General features: G+C 43.3%; 5 protein-coding genes and 1 long non-coding RNA gene across 7 annotated transcripts; 3 read left to right on the forward strand and 3 right to left on the reverse strand.

The window, feature by feature from the left end:
- Window positions 1-508: 508 nt before the first annotated feature.
- On the forward strand, window positions 509-2,757 carry LOC115560148 (androgen-dependent TFPI-regulating protein). Of its 2 annotated transcripts, XM_030379473.1 has the most exons (6): window positions 512-891; window positions 991-1,116; window positions 1,300-1,401; window positions 1,500-1,615; window positions 2,167-2,318; window positions 2,470-2,757. In XM_030379473.1, the coding sequence occupies exons 1-6, from the start codon at window positions 640-642 to the stop codon at window positions 2,505-2,507; spliced, it is 786 nt and encodes a 261-aa protein (XP_030235333.1). In that variant the 5' UTR covers window positions 512-639; the 3' UTR covers window positions 2,508-2,757. The 2 variants fall into 2 exon arrangements, with proteins under 2 accessions (XP_030235332.1, XP_030235333.1); XM_030379472.1 differs by having other exon boundaries at window positions 509-891; window positions 2,167-2,757.
- Window positions 2,057-4,300, reverse strand: LOC115560169 (uncharacterized). The gene is made up of 4 exons (XR_003979688.1): window positions 4,119-4,300; window positions 3,859-3,912; window positions 3,446-3,487; window positions 2,057-3,358 (listed from the first exon to the last, which is right to left on the reverse strand). It is a non-coding gene; the product is annotated as an uncharacterized LOC115560169 (long non-coding RNA).
- A 1,140-nt stretch (window positions 4,301-5,440) lies between these two features.
- Window positions 5,441-16,094, forward strand: herc4 (HECT and RLD domain containing E3 ubiquitin protein ligase 4). The gene is made up of 24 exons (XM_030379423.1): window positions 5,441-5,729; window positions 6,199-6,471; window positions 6,551-6,710; window positions 6,915-6,991; window positions 7,098-7,319; window positions 7,420-7,511; window positions 7,859-7,989; window positions 8,239-8,399; window positions 8,539-8,636; window positions 8,722-8,846; window positions 8,964-9,023; window positions 9,156-9,267; window positions 9,931-10,120; window positions 10,585-10,757; window positions 10,867-10,986; window positions 12,266-12,364; window positions 12,603-12,770; window positions 13,341-13,484; window positions 13,645-13,811; window positions 13,982-14,048; window positions 14,146-14,228; window positions 14,558-14,741; window positions 15,025-15,127; window positions 15,221-16,094. The coding sequence occupies exons 2-24, from the start codon at window positions 6,246-6,248 to the stop codon at window positions 15,427-15,429; spliced, it is 3,171 nt and encodes a 1,056-aa protein (XP_030235283.1). The 5' UTR covers window positions 5,441-5,729; window positions 6,199-6,245; the 3' UTR covers window positions 15,430-16,094.
- A 198-nt stretch (window positions 16,095-16,292) lies between these two features.
- On the reverse strand, window positions 16,293-17,679 carry cox5b2 (cytochrome c oxidase subunit 5B2). Its single transcript, XM_030379493.1, has 4 exons — window positions 17,465-17,679; window positions 16,797-16,867; window positions 16,622-16,721; window positions 16,293-16,529 (listed from the first exon to the last, which is right to left on the reverse strand). The coding sequence occupies exons 1-4, from the start codon at window positions 17,562-17,564 to the stop codon at window positions 16,417-16,419; spliced, it is 384 nt and encodes a 127-aa protein (XP_030235353.1). The 5' UTR covers window positions 17,565-17,679; the 3' UTR covers window positions 16,293-16,416.
- A 211-nt stretch (window positions 17,680-17,890) lies between these two features.
- dnajc12 (DnaJ (Hsp40) homolog, subfamily C, member 12) lies at window positions 17,891-20,480 on the reverse strand. The gene is made up of 5 exons (XM_030379489.1): window positions 19,938-20,480; window positions 19,584-19,662; window positions 19,245-19,384; window positions 19,007-19,151; window positions 17,891-18,855 (listed from the first exon to the last, which is right to left on the reverse strand). The coding sequence occupies exons 1-5, from the start codon at window positions 20,013-20,015 to the stop codon at window positions 18,779-18,781; spliced, it is 519 nt and encodes a 172-aa protein (XP_030235349.1). The 5' UTR covers window positions 20,016-20,480; the 3' UTR covers window positions 17,891-18,778.
- Window positions 20,481-20,601: 121 nt separating this feature from the next.
- Window positions 20,602-25,840, forward strand: sirt1 (sirtuin 1). The gene is made up of 9 exons (XM_030379431.1): window positions 20,602-21,008; window positions 21,474-21,575; window positions 21,683-21,921; window positions 22,027-22,179; window positions 22,321-22,468; window positions 22,561-22,640; window positions 22,957-23,140; window positions 23,271-23,849; window positions 24,384-25,840. Exons 1-9 carry the CDS (start codon window positions 20,651-20,653, stop codon window positions 24,695-24,697), a joined length of 2,157 nt encoding a protein of 718 aa, XP_030235291.1. The 5' UTR covers window positions 20,602-20,650; the 3' UTR covers window positions 24,698-25,840.
- Window positions 25,841-25,868: the final 28 nt, after the last annotated feature.

Here is a 25,868-nt window from a genome sequence, read left to right on the forward strand (position 1 = left end):
TCATTACATTGTAGTCCTATTGCAGATTCTAATCTTGGCTTAATCTGGATTTTTAGACAGTTGGTCCAAGGAATGAAATGTAGAGATAAGTATTGTTTGCAATTAAAAAAATGCAAAACAAAATTCTTGAGTCTAGATTCCGCATCTTGACTCTATACCTATTTGGGCCTAAGGGGGAATAGGCAAAATGTGCAATATTTAAATCCAACATAAACCTTTATTTGCACATTTTTTTCTTGGTCTTAGTTGAAACGTTGAGTGTTACATATGCTTTTTCGAACATTCTGTCCATATTTGTGGCACTGTAATAAGTCAACAGCCAGCGGTATAATAAAGTATGTTAGTAAAAGGGAAATCTAACCATTGAATTTGCAGAACATGCCCAGACTTAAGCTGAATGGTTGTGAAACAACAAGAAATCCAATGCGTCATAAGCAACAGTCGACCTCTTGTCTCAGAAGGATTTTCCCTTTCACTGCTATTAAATACCCTAATAAGCCCATGGCATATTTCACTAATCTTCAAATAACAAGCCTTTCTATTTTAAAACCTCAAGTCCTATAGACTTTCTCTGCTTGCATGAATAAAGGGTACACACTGTGAAGCGAGATACTATAGCAAAATAAACAAGGATTGTTTATGTATTCAAATTTAGCTTTTGGTCGCTTGTCTTCAGGACTTTCCAGCAGAGTATTATCTTCAGTGTTATCACTTTGTTTTTTAAAAAAGCACGTCCAAATGAAGCCTACGGTGAGCACGGTGTACCACGTCATTGCTTTCGGCTGGTATGCCTTTGTCGTAATGTCCCTGGCTGCCAAAGATGGAGAGGACTTACCTCCTGGGATATTTGTCTATGGGGGACCATGGAAGTACCTCACCTTTTTGAATTTGGTAAGTACTGTTGTGTTGTCTGTCGTTCTGTGTGTTCATTGAACTGTATTCAGAACCTATTCGAATTATATGAATGGATGAATTGTTCACTTTTCTTAGATATTGCAATTGGTATTCTTTGGCCTGGCTGCTGTGACTGATCTTCAGGCTGGAAAAAAATCGTCAAAGATCCTCAACAGATGTAAAGATCTGCTTTTCTCTGTGTTTGTATTCCCCGTTGGCATGGTGAGAATCCACGGCAAACCACTTTTACAACGCAACACAAAGTTTGGACACAATGACGAAAATTTGATGTTGATGATGCTGTTGATGATGTTGATGCCGATGCTGAAGCTGACCATGACGATGAAGATGCTGACGTTGGCGACGTGTTTTTATTGGTTTTGTTTTTCTCTGCTTTTTCTTTAGTTTGTCGTCCTGCTGTTCTGGATGATCTTTGCCTATGACAGGGAGCTTGTGTACCCAGCCAGCATCGATGCCTTCTTCCCCCCCTGGATGAATCACTCCATGGTCCGTGACAGTGACGAGTCTTACTCACTGCAAAAAACATTCTGCTCTTCTGTTTCCACTTCATAATAATAACCTAAAGTGTGTTTCTGCATACACAGCACACGTTTGTTTTTCCTATCTTACTGGGAGAGTTCTTGGTCCAGCCCCATGTCTACCCAAAGACCAAGCACGGCCTGGTAGCATTGGGAGTCGTGGGCTTATCTTACCTCAGCTGGTATGTTGCACGACACACACACACATGAACAAACCCATATTGGGTTTAAATGTCACCTAATAAAGTGGTGATTATGAGGATAATTATGATGATGATCATGTTACACTCTTCCTCAAGTCGTTCAAAACAGTGTTTTTAGATTGTAAGCTCATAGGTCTAGGCAAGCCCAACAGACCAGTTACTACTGGTTATTACTGGTTAATACTGCAAGGAGCTTGGGGGGTTAAAACATACTGTAACACCCACTGTTCTTGAACTCGTGCGTGCCTTAGGCTTTCGGTGCACTAAAGGCACTTTGCTTACTACATACCATCTTGTTATTGCCATGGCTTCCATAACATAGAAAAAATAGCTGTAAATGTTAATATAAACAGAGTATGTTTTATAAAATCAACATTTTACCACCACACGATCACAGACTCAGGCTTTCATGCAGGGAGGTTAAAATACAATTGATCATCATTTTAAACAAGTTTATGTTTCACTTACATTTTTTGATAAGAAACAAACATTATTAACACATTTTATGCGGCTGTGAACTTGTTCTGCAGGGTGATTTGGGTGTACTTGTCAGTCGGTATCTGGGTGTATCCCCTGCTGGGATTGTTCAGTCACGGTGGACTGCTGTGCCTCTTCGTTTCTAACATGTCCGTGGTCACCCTGCTCTACCTGCTGGGGGAAAAGCTCAACTACTGTGTCTGGGGTAAGTCACTTACTATCCTCCAACAACAGAAAGCACAACTGACTCCTAGTCAAAAATGTATAGGGCAGACAATTTAATTGTGTAAAACATATAAATAACTTATTTCTCTGTGTTTCATTTCTCACATGTTCTTTATTCTCTCCACTTCTAGGTGAACTAATGGAGAATTCAATGACTAAACAAAAGTGATTGTGAGCTTCTATTTACAATCTGATGTATTTGTTGCACAACGTTGCATGTTTTTCCAAGACTTCTGGTTTGACTTTATCAACTTGCTGCATTACCTCAAGATTTTGTGGCCATTCATAAATAAAAATAAGGAATAGCTTGAACATGTATACCTCTGAAGTTATATCCAACTTTCATAAAAAGGGTTGAAGATGTACAAATCATTTCATTATAAATAGCATGAGCAATTGAATAAACCATGTCCAATTGAGCGCTGAATTACTCATCTCTTACTGTGCGTATTCATATGTTGCTATATTTTTTTCTAAATGCAGATATTGAACCAGCATTTACACAAATGTGAAGTGTTTTACATATTTACACATCAGTGATCAATTACACATCAATAACACTGGGAGGCAGAGGCCATAGTAGATCTACAGACTCAAGCTGGACCAATTTGAGTCGGCCTACATCCAGCATTAAGTCCCTGGTCCCACTTCATTGACAGGGACATTATTGATCAAAGCAAAGGCTTCTGCCCACATTTAGCCAGTTCTGCCAATAGCACGTGGGTTAGTTTAACAGCTGGAGTTGCAATAACACAGTGCACAGCAGTGTACAGTGCTAGTTGGTTCAACCTGTTTTGTATGTTTCGTCTCATATCCGCCGATATGTCAAACATGATCTATGCGCCACTTCCTCCAGAAGATTGATGATTTCCCGTAAGCCCCAGTGTAATGCGATCAGGTAGATCCTCCATGTAAGTCCCTGAAACACTTGAGATGTTGAAGGTAGTTGGGATCTGCATCCACCAGTCCAAGCGATAGGATTTTAGCCAACAAGTGTAGATCCTCTTCGTTTAAATCCCTCTACCGAAATGAAAATATGTTTGTGTTAATGTCTGTGTCGGATATGAACATGAATCATTTCAACAGTTTCTCTTCTGGGCTTCTTACCTTTCTGCTGTTTACCGAGTTATAATCCGATTTGCCTTTTCCCTGTGATATGGAAAGACATGTTATACTTAACAGATTACAAATTCCTTATTTTAGATGCTGGTTCGATTAGAATCCTGTTTTTTAATTATTTTCGTCCTGGATTTTTGCTAAGTAGTTATTGTTAATTTATTTTTTTGTGCGTTTATTTTCTATTATTATAGGATACGAACTTGCCCTGCATCGCACATGAAGAGTGGTCTTATAAGGTATACATAAGCTCTCAAAAAAACATTGAAACATTAAAAAACAGTTAATCATCTATGAAAAAGCCAACGATATGAAGGCTCAACTGCTCATCAATGAAAGACACAGGACCACAAATGAAATCGAGTTACATAAATGTTACAGAGAACACAATATTCACTCCTTACCGGCTTCAGGGCGTTTGAAAAGCACATAATGATGAAAATGATGCCAATGATGATCTGAGGAAGACAGGGAAAACAGCGGCCATTAGGAATTTAGTCACATTTGAACACTGATTTAGACACACACACACACACACACACACACACACACACACACACACACACACACACACACACACACACACACACACACACACACACACACACACACACACACACACACACACCTAGAAAGAGCAAGAGGAAAGGAACAAAGCACTTACTCCTAGTAGGTAAAGCATTTGTATTCTTCTTGGCTCTCGCCTATCCGTGAGCGCAACTCTGAATCGTGTGTGTGTGTGTGTGTGTGTGTGTGAGAGTGAGGTTAGCAAACACTGCTAGACAACAAGGAACTGTGACTGGAGATACTACCGTCTGGTAACGACTACACGCAGAAAGAACCAGAAATACAAGACACGCAGCATTCCAGTCGCCTGTATTTCTACATCTTATAAGATGTCTTGATAAAACAGGTGACGAAGGCTATTACGCAGATACACCTTTGGCTTTGTGGACTTTGTGGAATGCAAACAATCACGAGGGCCGGATTGTTCCATGAACAACATAAAAAGTCACATATTGACGCCCTTTTGATAAGATTCTCTCCAGAATTAGAATAATAAAAACACTATTTTTGAGATAGGCCTAGGTAGTACTACATTCAGAGGTTCGACCTCAACAGTCTGAAAGGCTTTCGATCAATCCTTTTAAATTAATTAATTAATTCAGAGGGCACAGCAGAATAGGCGTATTTAATTCCCGAACCTGTCCATGAATTTTACACCGTTTCTTATGATTGTATGTATTGACTCGCTCCACTAGAGGGAGACAGATATTATATTTCATTTAATCTAGGAACGATAATGAACCATAATGTTCCTTGAATGGACATTTACATATAGGATAGGCAAAGTTTCTTTACCACAGATCTTGGTAGAGATCTCATATGTAGCATATGGTAAAGTAAAAGTTAAAGTAAACAATCAAATACAGTCTAAAGAAAGATCATTGCAAATATTCAAAACACACTAGAAGCAATATATTACAGCCTATTTGTTTTTCAAAAATATAGTAGGCCAATACTTCTTTTTATCATGGCAAGTGCAATGTAATAATTATAAAATCAAATACAATTATGATTAATTCATATGTTTTCCAGGGGTAAATAACCCAAGACACAGCAGCCTTCAAATAAACGTTTACTTCAAATCTGATAATTAACCCAATTTAGATCTAGAATTAGTAGATCTTGTTGGTTCTCCAAGCTTCGCGACTTTTCTTCACTTCTGTCAAGTATTTGCAGCAGTGTTGTTGCTTCTGTAGCGCATTAGTTTTACCTTCAAAATAAAAGCGGTCAAAATATAAACGGAAATATATTAACATTTTCATTATTTAAATAAAGACAAATAGTATTAAGATGAACAGATTTATATTTTTTTATGGTGTTCATTTATTTTGACCCGTAGATATGAATACAAACCTTGAATGAAGAACCTTTACTGTAACCGGGAGACGAACCCAATGCGCACGCGTGTCCGCTCTCTCGCTAGCTTCACGTTCGTCTGGCTGCACTTGTGCCAGTTGCTGTTGACAGGAGGACACCAGAGCTGGAGTCCCCAATTTAGGCGTTAGATCGTCCATGGCTCATAGCTCTGAGCGACCAGGGCGAATACTATCTCATATCTAGCAAACCATGCTCTGCTGTGACTCGCTGGGGCTAACACGTGACGTGAGAGTGAACATAACAGTTTGACTGTGGCAAGACATGCCATAAAGCTGCAGACAGCTAATGTTAGCTAGCTGTCTTAACCCGCTGGGCTCACCTACTGCAACAGGTAATGTTCACGTAAGACCTGCTTTTACAAGGGACTCGCTGTCACCTCTTAGTGAACTTAGGTAGCAAAGTTCCACCACTGGGCTGGTGTTGAGGGCTGTTGTTGTTGTGGTGGTGGTGGGGTTTGTTAATGATTGAGCTAACTAAGACCACTGTACTACAGCCAGGTGAAATATGTCTGGAAGAATGGGCTACTGGGACTTGGTACAAGTGTCAACATGCTTGTAGTGCCCTTCAGCAAAATGGATGAAACGAGTTCGTTAGCTTTGGGAGGTTTAGTAACGGTGTACAGTCACACAGATGGATCAATTCATCAGTTGTATGAGCATTCATTATCACTTTTTATTATGATGGTAACATGTCATGTAAGCAGAAAAACAGCCACTGTTTATCTTTTGTGACAACAAAATCTTTGTCTGCATCCAGTTTTTAAACGCATAAGCCACATAAAGTGTGTCATTTCTTTCCAGATAATCGGATACCCGGTTGGTGTGGTTAGCCAACGGACAGAACAACAATGTTGTGTTGGGGCAATGCTTCCTATGGGCAATTGGGTTTGGGTGGGATTGACGAAGAGATAGTCATAGAGCCTCGTAAATGTGACTTCTTTCACGGGAAGCAGGTGTGTGACGTGGGCTGCGGCCGAAGACACACCACTGTTTTGCTGGAAGATGGGACTGTTTACACATTTGGCTGCAATGACCTGGGTCAGCTAGGACACGATAAGTCGCGAAAAAAGCCAGGTTGGTTGAAACCATGAAACCTGGACGCTACAAAATCAGTTATGCATGCATTTTGGTTAAGATTTGTGTTGTCCATCAGAACAGGTAGTTGCCTTGGATGCGCAGAACATTGTGGCTGTGTCCTGTGGAGAATCCCACACGCTTGCATTGAATGACAAGGCACAGGTGTTCTCCTGGGGTCTGGGCTCTGATGGGCAACTGGGGCTTAATAACTTTGAAGAATGTGTCCGTGTGCCAAGGTAATCTAATTTGTTCTTATTGGCATGAAGCCATTATTTATTTAATGTTTTGTTTGCCCATTTATCACATTCTACAGAAAGGTTGATCCTACTTTTCTTTGTAGTGCACCCTTTTTCCCAGCATCAACATTATTCAGTGTAAGACTGTCGTTGTTTACTTCAAATATAATTGTATCATAATAGTTTTTCCTTTTCAACTTCAAGAAACATCAAGAGTTTATCAGATGTACAAATCACTCAGGTAGCCTGTGGATACTGGCATTCCCACGCTCTTTCAAAAGGTAAGCGTAGCAACTTAAACCATGAGGTTATTCTCTCCTGTACATTTATAATTGACTCACTCCTGTTCATTTTCTCTATCTACCTCACATTATTTTTTATGTCTAGCCGGCCAAGTCTTTTCCTGGGGTCAGAATCGATATGGACAGCTGGGGCTTGGAACGGACAGGCAAGGCCTTCCCACACCCCAACACGTGCAGTCTTTACAGGGCATTCCCTTTTCCCAGGTCACGGCAGGAGGCGCTCACAGCTTTGCCCTAACCCAGTCGGGAGCAGTGTTCGGTTGGGGCCGCAACAAGTTCGGACAACTGGGCCTCAACGATAACAACGGTAAACCAAACCGCTCACGATCTTATTTTCGCAATCTAAAGTCACGAGAGAATCAATCAGCTTTTTTATGACAAACTAATCTTCTAAAGGTGGGTTTCAGATCGACACAGCCCGACCTTGCTGAAGTCCCTGAGATCTCAGAGGGTGATATACGTGTGCTGTGGAGAGGACCACACGGCCGCGCTGACCAAGGTAAGCCCTGCTTTGGTAGCACTGTGTCGTCTGCATTGAGGCCGAGTGAAATATGTGCCATATTTGCATATGGTTAATAAATGTTTTTGTAATATTGTATATTGGCGATAGTTGTTTTACATTTGTAGTGTGTGTAGTGGAGGATGGATTTCTCCTCATTATGAGCCTTTACTCTAAGAATAGATGCATTTATCTTTGTCATCTTTTGTCATTCATCAAGAAGTTTCCTTGTTTGGTTTGGAATCTGTACAGAAAGTCTCCACCTTCTCCAATAACCAGGTTAGGGTGTTGCATAATGCAATCCTTTCATACCTGTAACATAACATAGGGGTTGTGTTGGATTACAGGAAGGAGGTGTGTTTACGTTTGGAGCAGGCGGTTATGGACAGCTCGGACACAATTCCACGAATCATGAGATCAACCCCAGGAAAGTGTTTGAGCTGATGGGAAATGAAGTCACACAGATTGCATGTGGAAGGTAAAATCCCAATCATGCATTTCATTTGCATGTTGCTACATGAGCTATTCCTGCACACTGTTTTGTGTGAGTCATGAATCATTCATCAGAAATAGTAAGCTAACAACCAGAGCAGCGTAGATTGAAAGTAGGGCTCTAGGATTTAAATCAAATATTTTCTAAAGATTCACACCCTTCATTGAAAGCCTCTGAAATCAATCAATCAAATAAGGCCGTAAAAAATCTGTTTTTCGTCCTCGCCTCTTCAAGGCAACACACCCTGGCGTTCATTCCCTCCACTGGGAAGATGGACTCATTCGGGCTGGGAGGGAACGGGCAGCTCGGGACCCGCTCCACCTGCAACAGGAAAAGCCCCGCACCGGTGAAGGGCTCCTGGGCCGACACGAACGGCCCCGTCACCACAGATGAAGGTGATTACACTGGTCTATGGTGACCCATCCCGGCAGGTCAATTAGTTGAATAGGTTGGTGCATGCACTTCAACTAACTGGAGCTCCAGGCAGAGAGGTAATTGGTTGGTTTTTGTGGGGTTGTTTGTTTTGTTTTGCAGGCACAAAGCAGGCCTACTGCGTGAAGAGGATCTATGCAGGCGGTGACCAGAGCTTCGCTCACTACGACTCTGCTGATTTGTACAACAATTTTACAGTTGTAGGTTCATCATCTTTATATATTTATATGTGTCATAGACCTTATAGACTCTATAAGCATGTTTGTATATTTTCATGAATCCTAGGACCGCAAGAGCCCAGACAATGGGAGGATAAAGAATGGGAGTACGACAATTTGCACACTGACTCCTCAGCTAATAGACAAATGGCTGAGCCCGTCACCTGGAAGACTCCCTCAGGAAACCTCCAAGTAAGAGCTCGGTCAAACAGACCTCACCTGTTCTACTCTGCTAACAATGTCACAAACTGCGTCTATGTGGCTCCATTCTAATCGTTTTCTTTGGTTTAAATCTCTAACCTCCTACAGTGAAATCGACCTGGTGTTCTCCTCAGCAAGTTGCCTCAATGGATCCTTTTTGGCTGCAAGGTAATCTCATTAATATCATGTTCTAAACAAGGCAGTTCAGTATGTTGTTGAACATTTCGATGCATTTATAAGTGCAACAAAGTAATGTGTGCTTGATTCTGGGCGGGTGACGAACGTCTCTGTCCTCCACAGCCATCCAGACCACTACACCACCAGCAGTAAATGTTCTGGGGTGGATATGAACATGGCCCGGCTCATGTACCACAAACTGATCCAGCCAGACCACCCGGAGGTAGCTCAACAGGTGAGCTCGGACCTAATGCATGCTTTTTAGGGGTGAATAACCCAAGCTTATTGGGTTACTCATCTTAGTCCCTTGTTGTTTTTTGTCCCCAATTTCGAGGTCTCTTTCATCACTTTCACTTTCACTTTTCAATACAGCTCTGACAAGCTGTATTAACATGGCGATGCATACCTCCACATTAGAGTTATTTAGATTTTTGTACGTTTTCAGGGGCAACCGAGTTTGTGGTGCTTGCTTCGGATCGACTCCACAGTTTTGTAAATGAATAATGGCGAGTAGTTGCATTTAATCTTCCCCTGAAAAGGCTCTACAAGTGAGTTGCTTGCTCTAACATGAGTAAGCAACTCCCACTGTTAAGTGTAATCATGGATTACTAGTTTTTATTGCTAGAACTAATAATAGTTATGATAATTATATGGAACAAATGTCCAAAACCCAGAAAATGACCCATCATCATCTCCTCCAAGCAATACACCATTTAAACCCTGCACCCTTGTGAATTACACACAAGTATTATGGTTTATGGTTGAGTTGGCAAAACAGGTCATTTTCATTGTAGACTTTAGAGGCAATTAGATGTAGGGCATTGGAAAGAAAAACATTTAAGGAGTCTGGTTACCCGCTGTACGTCAATCGCGTGGTTCCCCGCTCCTGTCCTATCAGGTCGCAGCGAGTCTGGAGAAGAACCTGATCCCCCGGCTGGGCTGCTCTCCCCCGGACATCGAGGCCCTGAGGCTCTACCTGAGCCTGCCCGAGTGCCCTCTCTTCAGGGACCCCAGCACCTACGTCACCCTGGCCATCCCCTTCGCCAAGGCCCTCGTCAGCCTGAAGGACGCACCGCTGAAGGTCCTGGGTAGGTCCATGGGGACATTTGGCTTCTCTCGTTCCGTCGCTGACTTTTATCCAAACTTTTGCCAACAAAAAAAGTCAAAAGTCAAAAGTCTGCATTATTGTCAATTCCAAAATGTGTGACGGACAAATAGAGGTTTTGTCTCTGACCCACGGTGCAATAAGGAGAAAAAGATAAAATTAGGTGAAATGAAATAAAATAAGTCATATTTACAATCAATACATTCTAAATGGTGCAAAATTTATTCAGAATAGTGCAAAAATAATTCAAAGGTAAAAGGTTCAAAGGTAGGCAAAAGAAAACTGTATATATATACAATGAAGTAAAAATAGTGAATGGTCCAGGGTTCTTGGGGACAGAGTGGAGGGAGGGGGTTTCAGAGCCCAGGGTTCTTGGGGGCAGAGTGGAGGGAGGGGAGAGAGTGAGCTCAGCAGTCTCAAGCACTGTTGCCGTGTTCTGTACTCCAGGGAGATGGTGGTCGACCTTGGACCCCACGGTCTTCCAGAGGCTGGTGGGGCTGTACAAGGAGGTGGTGGTGTACCTGCTGAAGATGCACAAGGTGGGGATCCCCCAGGCGGAGCAGAGGATCTTCACCTGCTTCCTGCACACGTCCCTCCGGCTCCTGGAGATCCTGCACGCGGTGGGCGGCGGGAACAGATCTGCGTTCGTTCACCGCGTACCACCGGTGTGTCCTGTTTTCAGCAGCGCCCCATCTTTAGAAACTGAACGATGTCGTGTGTTGCTCTCAGGTCAGCGAGAGGGCGGGACACATCATCCAGTATGATAAGTTCTACATCCACGAGTTGGACGACTTGATAGACATCAGGAACGACTATGTCACGTGGATCCAGCAGCAGATGTTTCCCCAGGTGAGACTTTTGATAGCGAATACTTTAATAACACTAGGGCAGTACTAGGGGTGTAACGGTACACGTGTTTGTACCGAACCGTCACGGTACAGGCATTTCTGAGCGGTTACAGAGGTGTACCGCGGACCGGTTCGTAAATGTGGCGAACGTAGCGTTAATATGGCGAATGTAAAGGCTTGTTTTGCGATGCAGGATTTAAAACTTGAAGTCGGAGTTCCACCCGGACCGTTTAGCCAAAGTATACAACTCCGACTCCGTAACCACGGAGACCTCTCAGTAGCTCTCTGTCGGGATGTCGGATACGCAATGCAATTCGCTGCCCGATCTATCTTATATGTTGACTACAAACCATGTAAGCAGTGTTGTAAATAAACTTCCAAAGCTTTTCAAATCTTATTTGGTGTTTTATTGTTCCTTAGGGTGCAAAGTAAACAATGTACAAAGTAATTAAGGTGCAAAGTCAACCCGGAGAAGTGATTCAGGAAATGATTTTGTTAGAGGACCAATCACAGCCGTTGCAGCCTCCGTGGCGTCGACGGATAGTTAAAAAATATTGGATGCGCATGTAAGCTACGGAGAGGGTCTCCGACAGGCTCTCCGGCTACAGAGAGGGCTCTCCGTGTCTACGTGCAGCACTTTATCATGCACACGCATTTGAAAAGGCGTCATCCAGGTGTTACTATCACGGGTGCTGCGAAAAAAAAATGAGCTGTGCAAACCCAGCACACGACACTATATTTTAACAACCCCTGTCTGGGAAATCAGAAATGCAAATGCCATAACCAAGTTTATTGGTGTTTTCATTGCTGCTTATCTACGGCCATTCTCCGTTGTTGAGAAACAAGCAGTTTTTTTTAATTTTCCCCTCAACTATGAACTGTACCGTACCTTACCGTACCATGACTTAAAAACCGAGGAACGTACCGAACCGTGACTTTTGTGTACCGTTACACCCCTAGGCAGTACCAAATCAAAATGGGCACTTTGGGAACGGGCTGATGCTTGGACTCCGGTATTGCTGCTTGCAGCGTTGTCGAGAACAGCTCTTCCAAACAACTTTACACGAGAAAATCGATGGGACAGATGGACAGACAGACCGATATACATAGACACCTTCCATTTTTGTAAAGTTGACCATTACATTGTAACCTGTCGCTTAACTATTTAAATATTACATTTTTAGCATGACCAGTTAGATGGCATATTTCACCTTAACTGGTATTTTTACGTCCACGATTCATTCAGATGACTCTGATGTCTTTGTGTGTCGTATCGACAGGGCCACGAGGGCTCGGTCACCCTGTGCAGATATCCTTTTGTGTTCGACGCCCAGGCCAAGACCACCCTGCTTCAGACCGACGCCGTCATACAAATGCAGGTAACCCACCCTACCTGTAGGACTTTGGCTGTAGTACCACGGGGGAGATGACGGCTATGGTTGATTTGTGGTGCATGCTGTCTCTAGATAATAATCATAATAGTAATAATAATACATTTTATTTGTAAAGCACTTTTCGGGAAATAATCTCAAAGTGCTACAGAAACCGAAAAACAAAATAACCCCAAAAAAAAAAAAAGGCAAAATAACACATTAAGATGTGTGTACCAATGTGTAGATGGCAGTCGACCAGGCCCAGAGGCAGAACTACAGCTCCATGTTCCTGCCCGTGGTGGAGTCGGTGAACCCCTGCCTCATCCTCATCGTTCGGAGGGAGAACATCGTGGAGGACACAATGGAGGTTCTGCGGAAGTCCAAGAACGTGGACTACAAGAAGCCCCTGAAGGTGAGATAAGAACGTGGACTACAACAACCCCCTGAAGGGGCTATAGAGGGTGACTTGAGTAACAATGGCAAGATGTGTTTCTGAATCCTCTAAAAGTTACAACAACCCTTTATGGGTTATTTGTATGGAATACCGCTTTGATTTATCTTTATACTTTTATTTTAAGGTTTTTGGTTAGGTAGGTATTCTGATCTCAATTCAGTATTCGGATACTCATTTTTTTTTGATGAGAAAATGTAAATGCATTATACTACTATGCATACTTGGGGACTGCGGTTAGAAGGCTAGGCTACATTTCGTCAATATATAAGCAAGGGAGCTAGACGTCTGAGAATGCTTCACATCGACACTTCACATCAACGCACAAATCATCACTCGTTAGTTTTGGATATTCAAACATTATTCAAATATTCCGGTAGCAAATATTCCTTGACGGCTGCCTTGAGGTATGAGGACACTCAAGCCATTAAGCTAGAGGCCGAAGCTTGAAATTGCGTATTCGGGCCAGGCCTAGTGTACGGGGATAACATCAATGTGACGCTGGTGTTTCTGCTCCGCTGCTCGTGGCAGGTCATCTTCGTGGGAGAGGAGGCAGTCGACGCGGGAGGCGTAAGGAAAGAGTTCTTCCTCCTCATCATGAGGGAACTGCTGGACCCCAAGTACGGGATGTTCCGTTACCACGAGGAGTCCCGGCTCATTTGGTTCTCGAATAAGGTAAGCACTGGAACACCAAAGCCAGATCTGGCCATAATGTATGTGATGTCTTGGTTTAGACGACCAGGATGCGTTGGCCTTATTGATTGAGTTAGTAACTGCTACAACGACTCTGTACACAAAAAACATGCACATCCTTGAAGAGTATGGTTCCTTGCAGACGTTCGAGGACATCGACCTGTTCCATCTCATCGGAGTCGTCTGCGGCCTGGCCATCTACAACCTGACTATCGTGGAGCTCAGTTTCCCCGTGGCCCTTTACAAGAAGCTGCTGAAGAGGAACCCAACACTGGACGACCTGAAGGAGATGATGCCGGATGTGGGAAGGTAAGGTTACTGAACTTGCCCTTGTTTGTGGACTTGAATGTACCTTTTTGCTTTTTACCGAACCTTTTGTCAAAGTGTAATCATTATGCTCTTTTTTGGGCCTTGGTATTCTGATATGGGAGAGGACAGTGTACTTAAGGCATCCATGACCTTATTTCCCTTTACACCAGGAGTCTGCAGCATCTCCTAGACTACACAGAAGATGACCTTGAGGATACGTTCTGTCTAAACTTCACTGTAGGTTAAACGCCTAGGTTTACAGTGAAATTATAGAGCTTTACAGATGGGTATTTCTTGAAGCCCGGTTGAAAATGGCAAACTCACTGCTTTTCAGGTCACAGAGGAAAACTTTGGGGCAACTGAAGTATTGGAACTCGTGCCCAACGGGGACGATATCAATGTTAATAAATCAAACAGGTAAAGGCCCACACTTTGCATTCTATCCATTTCCTATCGTAATTTTCTTGTCTGTTTTAAATCTTAAGCTTTCTCAAATAAGATTTCATAAAAAGTGCCTTTATTACAACGCCTCTATTATGTAAATGCTGATTTATTGCCTTCTAAATGACTCATATTTAATCTCTTCTGGATAATAAATTTGAATTATAGCAGAAGAGTTTCACTCTCCAGAAGGAACGTGCTAAGTTGTTATGCATGTTTGACATTAACCCACTTGGACTTTGATCCAATCTGTTGGGCCAATGATTCATTCACTGCACTTTGTTTATTCCCTCTTCTGCCCACAGGCAGGATTTTGTCCAGGCGTATGTGGACTACGTGTTCAACCGCTCCGTGGCCCCGCTGTTTGAGTCCTTCCACGCAGGGTTCCACAAAGTGTGTGGTGGGAAGGTTCTGGAGCTGTTCCAGCCCAATGAACTGCAGGCCATGGTCATTGGCAACACCAACTATGACTGGAAGGAACTTGAAAGGGTATCAAACACAACTCACTTCTTCCTTTGACATAAAAATACAAACTGACGCTCTTGATTATTTTTTCTTGATAATATCTACGAACAGTTTTATAGTACAGTACTCGTGCCGTGGTTTCTAACGCTTTTATGTGGGTTAAGTTGGCTTTTAAAATGATGTATCGAAAGCAACCGAAGTACAAACATGAGTAAATTCATCACTTTTACTTTTGTCCTTCTCAACCTGAAAAACCTCCAACCAGTCAAAAATGAGTATTGAATAAATGCATTAATTCTACTTTCAGACGACTGAATACAAAGGCGAATACTGGGCTGAACACCCTACCATCAAGTTTTTTTGGGATGTATTCCACAATCTACCTTTGGAAAAGAAGAAACAGTTTTTATGTAAGTAGTACTACAGACCTAACACAAGAGTTCTAGCATGTCTGTTTGGCACTGTAAAAGAATACCAACACCACATGCGTTCTTTGTATGCAGTATTTCTCACGGGAAGTGACCGCATACCCATTCTGGGGATGAAGAGCCTGAAGCTGGTGATCCAGCCTACTGGTGGAGGACAGCTTTACTTGCCCGTCGCACACACCTGCTTTAACCTGCTGGACTTGCCCAAGTACCCCAGCATGGAGAGCCTCCGCGACAAGCTCCTTCAGGCCATCGATCACAACCAAGGCTTCAACCTCGCCTGAGGAAGGACAACGCTTTAGCATCCAGGGCCTGCTCGGACCTTGGTCTTGGGCTGTCCCCTGCTGTCCAAGGAAAACATTGCAGGGGGAAGCACATTAACTCACTATATGCTTATGAGAGGAAACTTTCAAATGAAGCTTAAATTGCATAGTATTATGCAATAGTGCAGGTATTTGCTTTTTTTTTCTTCTTTTTTTTTTCACCCCTGCAGTATTTTCATGCTTGCCTAAATTGAGTTTTTAGCAACGATACATACTTTGATAAATTCATTGTAGATATACTTTTATTCACATGTGGATAAGAATAGTTTGATGACGTTGGTATATACTTCGACACAGAGGCGCTCTTTTTAGGTATGACATAAACCCTACTGTGACGATTGTTCCCCACAGTGTGGTCATGTATACTTAATACTTATGCTTGCTGGATTTTCTTGGCTATAAGACTTAATTAAACAAGCCACAAATAATAGTGTGGCCATGGAAATGTAGGGTTTTGGGGGATTATTTGAAACTGCTAAGAATGCATTGCTTTATCACTACTTACCACTGCCATCAGTTAATTATTACGTTGTCATAATATTCCTCATCAGCCAGATGATGTGAAGTACAGTGTTAAAGAGGCACACCATTAAAAGGTATGCTCATGTGCTCCCAACAACTTATAATTTGATGCTTTGTCCTTGTGTGCATACATTTGACCTAAAGCCCTGATGTATACCTCCCCCTTTTCCAACAGCACGGTGTAAAGGCTTTCCCACGTTTCAGGTAGCACGTTGATTCAGGAAGATTCTGACTCGATAGCATTCAATTGACAAGGAGGTTTTTGTAGCTTAGGTCCAAGAGCTCCACAAAAAAGAAGAATATAGGATTATTCGAACATTCAGGTTTGTATTTTAATGAAGGGGGAACAGCAACGACACACACGCTATGGTTCATGTGGTAAAGTATAAGGAGACTGGAGATCGTCCCTGGTCCGACGCCGACGTTTCAGTGGGGCAGCTCGCTGTGGACCAACTTGTAATGAGAGCCACACGACGGACAACGCTGGGCATCTCCCTCGTGAAGCCAGAACCACACGATCGCAGTGTTGTCCTCCTCGCCTGGGGGGAGGGCGAGAGTAAAGCCACCTCTGGTCAATCCATCACATGCCCACTGGGTAATACTACAAACGCTCCCATCGCGTCGCACTTACAAAGGCAGCCCACCAGCCGTTTGGTGCTGATGCCAGGGACGATGTGAGGTTCTGCTTTGGTTCCTGCATACTCCATGGGCCTCAGCATGCTGTACGGGTCCTGAAATGGATAATATCAGTACACACATGCAATCAAACTGTGTGTGTGTGAGTGCGTGAGAAAACGAATTGGTACCTTTCCCTTCTTGAGGGCCTGAAGGGCACGTCGCTCCAGTCCAGTGGCCTGTTCGTCATCAGTTGGTATCCCTGGATTTGTACCACAGTGCAAAACTCAAATCAATCGTTTGGATTGTAGCGTGTGCGTCAATGATGCATTTGGCAAGTGAAATAGGTTTTACTTTGTGATTCTATTTCCTTTACATGCATCACCGCTGAGCGTGCTGCACGTACGCACCACTCAACAGGGCGCGGTAATAGACAAGGCTACGTATGCCCTTTCCCAGGCTACTGGCACCAGATCAACAAGTTGTGCCAGAAGAGGTGGGTCTATCACAGGCCTCTGGGTAAAATCCCGAATGACCTTGTTATTACATTTGAACGTTGTAGTAGTCATACTTACCTACTTAATTTTATTTGGAACTTATCAAAGGCAGGAAAATAAGGTTGCCACAATCTATTTCATATTTCCTTGTAAGGCTCTTCTATTTGGCGACGGAAATAATAGTCGTTTGAAGAAATGTACGATATGAAACGGAGCCTCTCGCTGAGACACCGTGTACAGCTATCCAGTGCTGTATTTCGTTGTATTTATAATTTTGACGATGAATGCAACAGGTGTTTTTTTTCCCTCCTGCATTCGGTTCACACTTTCACTTATTTCTGTACTGTTGCTATAGCCCTTACCCTTCAGAGTGCCCATGGTCCGCTGTAGTGGTCTAACGGCAACATTTTGATTCACCAACCGCAATGCTGTACACGCTCGGAGTAAATGTCGTCCTGCCATGCTGGAACTTCTCTGTTACTGCGGGTCAACTCAAGTCGCTCAAATGAACTCTGGCGGCTGAAGCAAACTTATAGCCGCCGCCCACCCGCTGAATGACAGACGATCGTCCAGTCAAATCACAAAATTCGCTGCTCGGGCCAATGACAAATGGGTGGACGATGACGGAATACGGAGCTCTTCAGGATACCTAATTTACAAGTAGGCCCTATGTGCTATAAATTACAGGTTGACACATCTGAATGCATATTGTGAAACATTTCGTAAGCAATGACAAAAGGCATTGTAAATAATCAATACTCAAGTCTAAAAAAAAAATGCAAAAACGATTGGAATAATAATTTGTATTTAATAATGTTAATAATAATGTGCTTATTGTGCTATGGAAGTAAACATTGGTTTGCTGGTAACATTATGAACCATTCAGGTCTCGCTTGAAGTATGTTATATGCATATTACAAACAGTTTACATAAAATATAACAATACACCTAAGTCTGAGCACTGAATGTAAATCCAAGACGAAAATCAAAATAATTATCAATGACTGTCAGATTATTTTTAAATGTATGAACCTACTGAAGTCATTGTTTGTTATTACAGTACACTTTGGCTGAATAAATGAATGATAATTTTGTTATTATGAAACTTATACTTGTCACAAGTATGCAACATTTGAAGATTCATTGAAAAATGTACACATTTATAGGATAGTCGAAGCCTTCTATTTGAAAACATTATTCCCCTTGTTAACCTTTACCTAATCCACCTAAAGGATGCTGCGCTTCTTAAAACGTCGTTGAATTGATGAGGTGACTCAGTGCCTCTAATTATGTTTGCAAAATGGAATATATCTGCTCAATCTGTATTACACATTGGTGAGTCATGTCTCTGGGAGAGGAAACAATACATCCCTTCACTTCACAGTGTTCGACATAATTAATGATGGCAAAGACAACAATTATGATTTAATATATTCTAAACCCTCATCTGCCTAATTGTACCACCTGCTGTACCACAGTAAAACAACGGCTGATAAATATTCAAAGCATATACAAAACGATATACAATACTGGAATTACTGAAAAAAGCAAATTTGGTCCACATTTAAAACGTACAAAATGTGTGTTATAGTTGAATATAACAGTGACCTTTGTGATATGATACATTGTAATTGTAACCATAACCACACATACAGAGACTGTAGAGGGATGAACTTTTAGATCTCATAGTTCCTAAACTTTTGAAGCAGAGTAGAGGGGGAGTCCGAAGCCCATCTGAAACGGTGGTGGACACCTGGACAACGATGTAGAAAAGGCATTCACAGTTTGAGGTTTTACAAATTAATGAACAAAAAAAAAATGCAACACATGATAAGCTATGATTGTGCAAGCTGATGATAAGCAATTATGGGCTGGCACATATGACATAATGTATGTGCACTTACCAAAGGACGACACTGGTTCATGGGAGTCCTCTTCTGATGCATTTTGCTCAACAGGTATTTCTTCGGCTTGGGAGTTCATTGCAAATTCAGATTTCGCCTCTTCCAACATAGGTTCCTTTTTAGCTCTCACGGCCCAGTGCATTGACTGAAAAAAGGGGTTTAAAAGGGGTGTGAAACGTGAAAGAAGGTCTCTGTTTGATACAGAGAGGGTGTGGGGTTCTTGGTTGGAGGTACTTACCGTTTTCACAGAGTCCTTCAAGGCTTGCCAGTCGTGGAATGAAATAGTGACTCCACTTCGTGTCCAAAGGTCATAATTTTTTCTTTTGCTTTCATCGCATAAAACCTCTTTAGCTTCCTGCAGCTTTTGAAAATCTGCAACTGTTTTTTCCCACACAACAAAAATAAAATTCGGTCGTTATAGCAGTATTAGGTACATTATTGGCCTATATGTTTTTTGCGCATGCTTGCTCCTAAGCATGCACGTTACTTACTTAATTCTTAATATTCTTTGATTAAAACAGATAGACAGATCCCAAATGTACCTTGCACATCATTTGTTTTACGAAAAATGTCCTACCAGCTTTGGGGTTCTCTGGCTGTTTGTCAGGATGGCAGGTCAAGGCTCGGATTTTGTATTCGTTGCTTATTTGTTCGGTCTGTAGTACATTTTAGATGAATATACATATTGGAATCGATTTAAATCACGTGCACTCTTTTCACAAACGCAATCAAGAAGTAGTAGTACTGGCTATTAACCGAAACAATAATGAAACCGCACGAACTATTACAGGCGATCACTGCTGGTATAATACATTTTTATAAAGGCCCTTTTTCTGGGCTACTTTACCTTCAATCTTATTTTAATCTGAGAGAAATGTTTCAACATTTAAACTTCCAGCAAATAGACTGGGCCTGTGCAACCAGAACTTACCGAAGATAATTCGTCACAACCCAGTAACCCGTAGTAATCCTCAAAGTCCTCTCGTTTACTGTTCAAAACGGCCTCCATAAGATGCACAGAATATGGCTCAACTCGGCCAATGTTTGTATAAATGCAAAAATGTGCTACTTTAAGATCGTACCTATCAAATCCCTGCTGACTGCTACGGCTCGCTGCGGCTTCTGTTTACTGATGGTCAGCATCAGGTGGTCTCACTTTCCCTCGCGTGCAACGCTGCGAGGATGAGTCATGATGTCAGGAAAGACGTCAGAAACGAATGACTCATGAGGTTCATTGACGTCATTGAACGACGAGAACGACGTAAACACCAATACTCAGTCCTTATGCAAAAAAAACAACAACAAGCAAACGATGTCTATTTTCTGCCTATTTTCATGATCTCTGCACATTGGCCTTGCTGTAGCATGAACAACTTGGCATGAAATATAAGGGGTCGTGATACAATGATTCGTATGTTCTGCTTCGTTAGATATTGGATTGATTCTCAAATGAGGAAATAAAAAATCACCACATGACACATTTTGTTATGGTTTGACGTCATCGACCTACCGAGGTGGACCCTGGGCGGCCGCCATTGGTGGGGAGCCGGTCACGTGGGACATGCAAATAACCCAGCTGTCGAGCGTAGAAGAATTTTGTTCCCCTCCACCACCACACGGCTCTCCGCGGCGACACGGCTGAAGATGGCGGACGGAGAGAACATTCTCGGCAGCGCCTGCGCTAGCGCCGCTGATACGGAGGAGCCCGCTGCAAAAAAGTCCAAAATCAACATGATTTCCAACTATGGATTCAAAGTAGCCGAGACCGAGCACATATCCTGCGTGTTGGAGGCGACAGGCAGCTGGGAGGCGATGGTGAATTCCGTGCAGCAGCAGCCGCCGCCGCCAGCAGAGAAGGAGGTTGAGCCGGTGATGGCGGTAGAGCAGGCCCCAGTAGCACTAGGCGGAGACAATGGGGTCGCCCTGCTGATCCTGGAGCCGGACAGAACAGACGTGAAACCAGACGAGAACCATGCGCTCGGAATCGTCGCCGAGACCCCAGGTAGGCGGTGGCCGCGGTGTCGTGTTTAAGCCCATGTGTCCTGCTGTCCTGGTTGTCCAAGTAACTTATTGTTTTAACTTGCCGGTGAGGCAGCTAGCCTCTGAATAGCTACCATGGCTAGCAGGCTAATATAGTAAACTACCAGTGCGTGGGACTGCAAGAGTTGCGCAAGGGTTATTGGCTATTCGGTTATCCGGGTAATTTGTCAAATGTAGATAGGCGACCAGTATCGATGCCTCCTGACATACAACCCGTGTTCTTTGGAGCGTTTCTCTCTCAATGGTTTTGGTGGGAATCGTACCCTAGGATGTTAACACTTCCGACCTTTCTGAGTTTGGAAGCAGCATTCGTGATTGGTTTGGCACCAACCTTATTTGCGTGATTGAACTTGTATTACATGACTGCTGGGCGTTTGAAAGCGGTGAAGTTACCGGCCCATATTCTAACGACTCTGCTTTGCGTCAGATGTTCTTGGTCTTCCCTCCAACGGGTTGGGCGACTCCCCCGAAGACGATGACAGGTCTTCACACGCAAGTTCCAGCGACTGGACACCTCAACCTCAAATAGGTAGGTAGTCCCATTCAACACAAACTGTTAATAATAACACAAAAAGGAAAACTGTCAAGAACTTGGGAAGTGTTGTTCTACAGCTGGTGTCATGTTGTCTTAACCAGGTTCCTACAGTTTCATTCAGCAACACATAATGAGAGAGACGGATCCTAGGACCATTCTGAAGGACCTGCTTCCAGAGACCACGCTCCCGCCAGACCTGGATGACATGACGTTGTGGCAGATCATCATAAACATCTCGGAGCCGCCGAAAAGAAAGAAGCGGAAGGATATTAACACGCTAGAGGACGTGGCTAGGCTCCTCCATGAAAGTAAAAGGATCCTTGTGTTGACCGGTGCTGGGGTATGTACTGGCATTAACATGTTGTTTTCCTCTTGTACTCTCTACATAAATGTATGGTTCACTTGGGAAACTTTTTCAGATTTAACTTTTGTAAATTTTTTCTAGGTGTCTGTGTCGTGTGGAATTCCAGACTTCCGATCCCGCGATGGTATTTATGCAAGGCTTGCTGTGGACTTCCCTGATCTTCCAGATCCTCAATCCATGTTTGACATTGAATACTTTCGAAGAGATCCGCGACCCTTCTTTAAGTTTGCCAAGGTTTGTCCACCATGTCGCTATCGTTTCAAATTTCAATTCCCGTTCTCGTTGCGTTTGACCATTGGGATGATGACCACAATCTATTTTGTCTACAATGTTATAACTATAACTTAATGCTTTCACTTCATGTGTCTATTGCAGGAGATCTACCCCGGTCAGTTCCAGCCATCACCCTGTCACAAATTCATATCCATGCTGGATAAGAAGGAGAAGCTTTTGCGCAATTACACCCAGAACATTGACACACTGGAACAAGTGGCAGGTGTACAAAGGATTATTCAGTGCCATGGTAAGATGCCTTTGAGATTGACCCCAGTCGATTGCACAACCATGTTATACAGTAATGTGGGGCCGTAACAAATAAGCTTGTTTTTCCTGCAGGTTCATTTGCAACGGCGTCCTGTCTGGTCTGCAAACACTCGGTTGACTGTGAGGCTATCCGGGAAGACATCTTCAACCAGGTATCCCTCACAAACAAAAATCTGAGTCATACCACAGTGATTCAAATTAACCACTGTGGTATGATTAAATTAATTAAGACTCTCAATATCCACAAATATAATGGTAACTCTAGAATCATAAACCAATGTATTAATCCCGCACATTTCGAACATTGTCACAAATGGTCAAAATGTATTCAAATTGTATTCCACAATTATAATTTACATGCACACAAATATCTGATGCAAAAAAACAAAACGGGGTGCATTGACCATGCCCATATCATTTGCATGCCTTTTTAAGAGTTGCACAAATAAACATAACTTCCTCTCGCAGGTGGTTCCTCGGTGTCCACATTGTGCAGATATCCCCTTGGCAATCATGAAACCAGACATCGTCTTCTTCGGAGAGAATCTTCCAGAATTGTTCCACAGAGCCATGAAACAAGACAAAGACGAAGTGGACCTGTTGATAGTCATCGGCTCCTCACTTAAAGTGAGACCGGTCGCTCTTATCCCAAGTATGTTCGCCAAACAAACGTTGTGGTTCTTCTGTAGCGTCCCGAACATAGCCCATCATGTGTTTCTCCCTGGGCCTGTCCAAGCTGACCTCTGACTGCCCTTAACGCCTTCCCCTTGTGCCGCCTCCAGACTCCATCCCTCACGACGTGCCACAGATCCTCATCAACCGGGAGCAGCTCCCCCACCTGAACTTCGACGTGGAGCTGCTGGGCGACTGTGACGTCATCGTCAACGAGCTCTGCCACCGGCTGGGCGGCGACTTCGAGCAGCTGTGCGACCAGACCTTAAGACTCAGTGAGATCACAGAGAAGCCGCCGCGGTTACCGGACGACGACGATGACGCCGCCGCCGCCGTGGAGACCGTGACGACGTTGACGACCTCCGAACCGGACGAGACGCCGCAGGAGGAGACGGCTCGGGGCGCCGCACCCGCGCCGTCCACGCCTTCAGAGGAGACGGCAGGGGGAACGGTCGCCGAAGCCTCAGTCCCCGCCGCTGACCACGTGCCTCCAGAGCCGTGTCCGGCGGCGGCAGAACAACCCCTCCAGAACGCCGCCGCCACGACCGCGGAGTCCCCGGAGGACGAGACGGAGGACACGCCAAAGGAAGAGGAAGCAGAGCCCAGACGCCGCAGCTCAAACCTGGATCTTCGCAGGAGATGCTGGATGAGTCGTCTCGGCAGGAGCCCGATCAGCAAGCGCCTTGAGAGTAAGCCTGGGATTGTGACAGGGCCGCTCGGTTATGGAAGAAATCGTATTCACGATCATTTTGGTCAATATTGAAATCACGATCATTTAAACGATTGTTTTTGTGTTTGAAAAATGATGGATTTATTCAGCATTTCTCGCCCAAAAAAAACGGAGAACTTTGAAATTTCGCCTTAAAAATATCATTCGCCACAAAACGGTGAAATAGAAAATGTTCAAATCTAAAATAATGTACCGATATGTATCCAGCTGAAAAAAAATCTAACTCGATTATATTAGTTTTGTGATCGTTTGACGCTAAAATCGAAATAGAGATCATGATTAGATTAATCCCCCGTAGTTGATGTGGAAATATACTGCCATGTTGCTAGAAAATGAATGAGTGTGTATGAATGAAATAAAGTGTCTGTAGAATAGCGCAAACATGTTACATTTCAGCGTCTAATAGAAAATGCTTCGACATGTAAACGGTATCTTTCCCGTACGCCACGCTCTAACCCCTCTCCCGTCTCTGTCGTATTTGTCCTCCCTCCAGCGTGCCAGTACCTATTCCAAGCACCCAATCACTACATCTTCCACGGCGCGGAGGTCTACTCCGACTCGGAGGACGAGTCGTCGAGCTCCTGCGACAGTGACAGCGAGGACTCCAGCTGCAGCCGCGACGACCCCGAGGAGGACAGCACCGGCACCGAGGACGACGCCGCCGCTGCCACGCCGGCCCCGGGCGACGAGCCGGGCCTCAGAGACACGATAACGCACTACACGCTCGCCAGCGAGGGCGCGGCGAAGGCGCAGACGGACAATGCTTGTGAAAGCAACATTCAGAGCTCCACACATCTGGAAGTGTAAAAACGACCCAGTCCACAAAGCACTAGTTGTCTTTTTTTTCTTCTTCCTCCTTATCTTTATTCTTTTTTCGACTCATCAACCTTGCTTTTCATTTTTGTATAAATTGAGTTAGAACGACAATTTTGTGTGAATATGCAGCAAATATGTACTTGTTCCTTTTTGTGCCCGGTTTGGTCACATATGTTGTCTGAAGGCTCATACTGTGGACTACTGGGTAACGGATGCAGCAGTAGTTCATCTCATCTATGGTGTGTGTTGACGTGCCCTTTGCGGGGCAAACAAAAACCATTGCGAAAGTAGAATAAGCTTAAATCCATTGCAAATTCAACATGCAGCCCAGAGTACAGAGTGAAACAAACCCCACCAAAATCAATCCACAATGTGCCATCATCTGTGTTTTCTGCAACTGCATCTTGTTTATGGACATGACCCAAGGAAACGTTCTCAGCCTGCTGCCTGTGAGAGAGCAGGTATTATGAGATAACCCAGACGTGAAGCGTCCCCAGGTGGCTTAAGTTGAATGCGTTGTCTTAAGCTGCAATACAGTCAAAGGGTGGCCCTGGTGATAAATACAGATTTCCAATCTAAAACCAAAGAACACTTCCTCAGCCTTTTAAGTTATACATTATTTCTGTGTTTAACATGTCATTTACGCCTTGTGGGGAAGGGGGGGGGGGCTATAATGGTTTGTTTTTTTCTGACGTGGCAGCTACTTTTTACGGTCAAGCCTCTTATTTTTATACTCTTTAACATGAGACATACTCCTGAAAGAGTAGGTGACATTTTAAATCTTTAAGAAACTCAAACCATCTTGTAATAAGTACAAGGACTATGGAATGTCACAGGTTTTTTGCCCTTTTCACTTTTGATAAAGCAGAAAGGTAAATTGTTCTATAAGATGCGGGATCCTGCTTCCCGCAATATTCAGTATTGTTACTGGCTCGATATTTGAATATTTGAACCAGTCTGTTTTAAATACATGTCTACATCAACATAATTTTACCTGCCATTTTATTTAAATATATATATTTTTTGTTTACGGTTCAAGGGAATACATTTTGTTCTACATATTAGAGCTGTTCATTATGTCTAATTGGGTTTATTATGATTATTATATAAGTAAAAAGCCTCTTTAAACACTGATTACGCATTTACTTTCATATGCACCTTG

The sequence above is a fragment of the Gadus morhua genome, chromosome 15, assembly GCF_902167405.1.
Source record: "Gadus morhua chromosome 15, gadMor3.0, whole genome shotgun sequence".
Taxonomy (NCBI): domain Eukaryota; kingdom Metazoa; phylum Chordata; class Actinopteri; order Gadiformes; family Gadidae; genus Gadus; species Gadus morhua.

Coding starts and splice junctions, on each gene's coding strand:
- dnajc12 (XM_030379489.1), bottom strand. CDS start 20,015: ATGGAGGCCGTTTTGAACAGTAAACGAGAGGACTTTGAGGATTACTAC. Junction 19,385..19,583: donor GCCAGAGAACCCCAAAGCTG/GTAGGACATTTT, acceptor GGGAAAAAACAG/TTGCAGATTTTCAAAAGCTG. Junction 19,152..19,244: donor TGAAGGACTCTGTGAAAACG/GTAAGTACCTCC, acceptor CCCTTTTTTCAG/TCAATGCACTGGGCCGTGAG.
- sirt1 (XM_030379431.1), top strand. CDS start 20,651: ATGGCGGACGGAGAGAACATTCTCGGCAGCGCCTGCGCTAGCGCCGCT. Junction 21,009..21,473: donor AATCGTCGCCGAGACCCCAG/GTAGGCGGTGGC, acceptor GCTTTGCGTCAG/ATGTTCTTGGTCTTCCCTCC. Junction 21,922..22,026: donor TTGTGTTGACCGGTGCTGGG/GTATGTACTGGC, acceptor AATTTTTTCTAG/GTGTCTGTGTCGTGTGGAAT.
- cox5b2 (XM_030379493.1), bottom strand. CDS start 17,564: ATGGCAGGACGACATTTACTCCGAGCGTGTACAGCATTGCGGTTGGTG. Junction 16,722..16,796: donor AGGCCCTCAAGAAGGGAAAG/GTACCAATTCGT, acceptor TATCCATTTCAG/GACCCGTACAGCATGCTGAG. Junction 16,530..16,621: donor ACGGCTGGTGGGCTGCCTTT/GTAAGTGCGACG, acceptor CCCTCCCCCCAG/GCGAGGAGGACAACACTGCG.
- herc4 (XM_030379423.1), top strand. CDS start 6,246: ATGTTGTGTTGGGGCAATGCTTCCTATGGGCAATTGGGTTTGGGTGGG. Junction 6,472..6,550: donor TAAGTCGCGAAAAAAGCCAG/GTTGGTTGAAAC, acceptor GTTGTCCATCAG/AACAGGTAGTTGCCTTGGAT. Junction 12,365..12,602: donor ACGCCGTCATACAAATGCAG/GTAACCCACCCT, acceptor ACCAATGTGTAG/ATGGCAGTCGACCAGGCCCA.
- LOC115560148 (XM_030379472.1), top strand. CDS start 640: ATGTATTCAAATTTAGCTTTTGGTCGCTTGTCTTCAGGACTTTCCAGC. Junction 892..990: donor ACCTCACCTTTTTGAATTTG/GTAAGTACTGTT, acceptor CACTTTTCTTAG/ATATTGCAATTGGTATTCTT. Junction 1,117..1,299: donor TTGTATTCCCCGTTGGCATG/GTGAGAATCCAC, acceptor CTTTTTCTTTAG/TTTGTCGTCCTGCTGTTCTG.